Raw genomic sequence first — 1029 nt, 5'->3', positions numbered from 1 at the left:
GTGGATAGTGTGTATGTCTCTATGTGATGTCTATGTGTGGTGTCTGTGTATATGTGTGGTGTCTATGTGTGTGTATATGTGTAGTGTGTGTGTGTGTGTCTGTGTGTGTGTAAGGGAAGAGGGAGAGAGAGTGTTCCCTGGGAGGTTTAGCTGAAGGGAGACGAACCCTGCATGTGGGCTGGGAGCCCTAACTGAACGTGAACAGAAAGGGGGCAGAGAGCCGGATGCCAACATCATCCATCTCTGTCTGCTTCCTGGCTGTGGTTGGGAAGTGACAAGCTGCCTCATGTTTCTGACACCATAGCTCCCCCTTGCATAACGGACTGGATGGCCTCAAAGAATAAACTTAGAGGAACTCTTTCTTCTTCAAGTGTCCCTCAGGTAGATGACCACAGTTACCAGGTAACAACAATAATCCAGGCACCACATTCAACAGGAACGAGTGTAGAGGGGGTGGGTATGCGGAGAGAGCAGGGTGGGGGCCTGAGGAGCAGGAGAGAGGGAACAAGGCAGAAGCAGGTCATTCTGATCCAGCAGCAGGCCAAAACAGGCTTCTAAGCTGGGACCACCACACAGGACCAAACTATCACTGAACTACCGGGACTCCAGGGCCACAATAGAGCCCATGGACCAGCAACACGAAGAGTAGGCTCTGAGCTCAGGCTAGGACACTCACAGCCCACAGGGACAAAGAACTGGGCCTTTCCCCCAGAACTTGAAAGATGACAGCTCTGGCAGCTGAAGAAGCAGCCCCACAGAACTAGTGACAGGGAAGGCAGTGGAGGTGGGCAGGAGAAAGAATTGTTGGGAGACATAGAGGTGTGTAAGAAAGAGGCTCTGTCCCCAGAGTACAGGAGACAGGAGAGGAATAAAAGAAACAAAGACTAGCCTGTAAGAACCAGATAAGGAACCCTTGCGCCTCTGAGTTTTCGGCTGCATCTGTGCCCTGAATACAAGACACCCACCTGTGACATCCAGACGGAAGGACACCTTCTGTCCCCCGGCCTCGCAGCTGTACTCCCCAGCATC

General features: G+C 52.4%; 1 protein-coding gene across 1 annotated transcript in view; it reads right to left on the bottom strand.

Moving 5' to 3' along the window:
• The window catches only part of Obscn (obscurin, cytoskeletal calmodulin and titin-interacting RhoGEF), a 113094-nt gene that overhangs the window by 81172 nt on the left and 30893 nt on the right, over positions 1–1029 (bottom strand). The window contains 1 exon segment of the mRNA XM_028776488.1: positions 966–1028. Coding sequence (XP_028632321.1) covers positions 966–1028 — 63 coding nt within the window.

The sequence above is a fragment of the Grammomys surdaster genome, unplaced genomic scaffold (assembly GCF_004785775.1).
Source record: "Grammomys surdaster isolate TR1022 unplaced genomic scaffold, NIH_TR_1.0 270, whole genome shotgun sequence".
NCBI classification, from domain to species: Eukaryota; Metazoa; Chordata; class Mammalia; order Rodentia; family Muridae; genus Grammomys; species Grammomys surdaster.
This window is presented reverse-complemented; position numbering and strand designations above follow the sequence as displayed.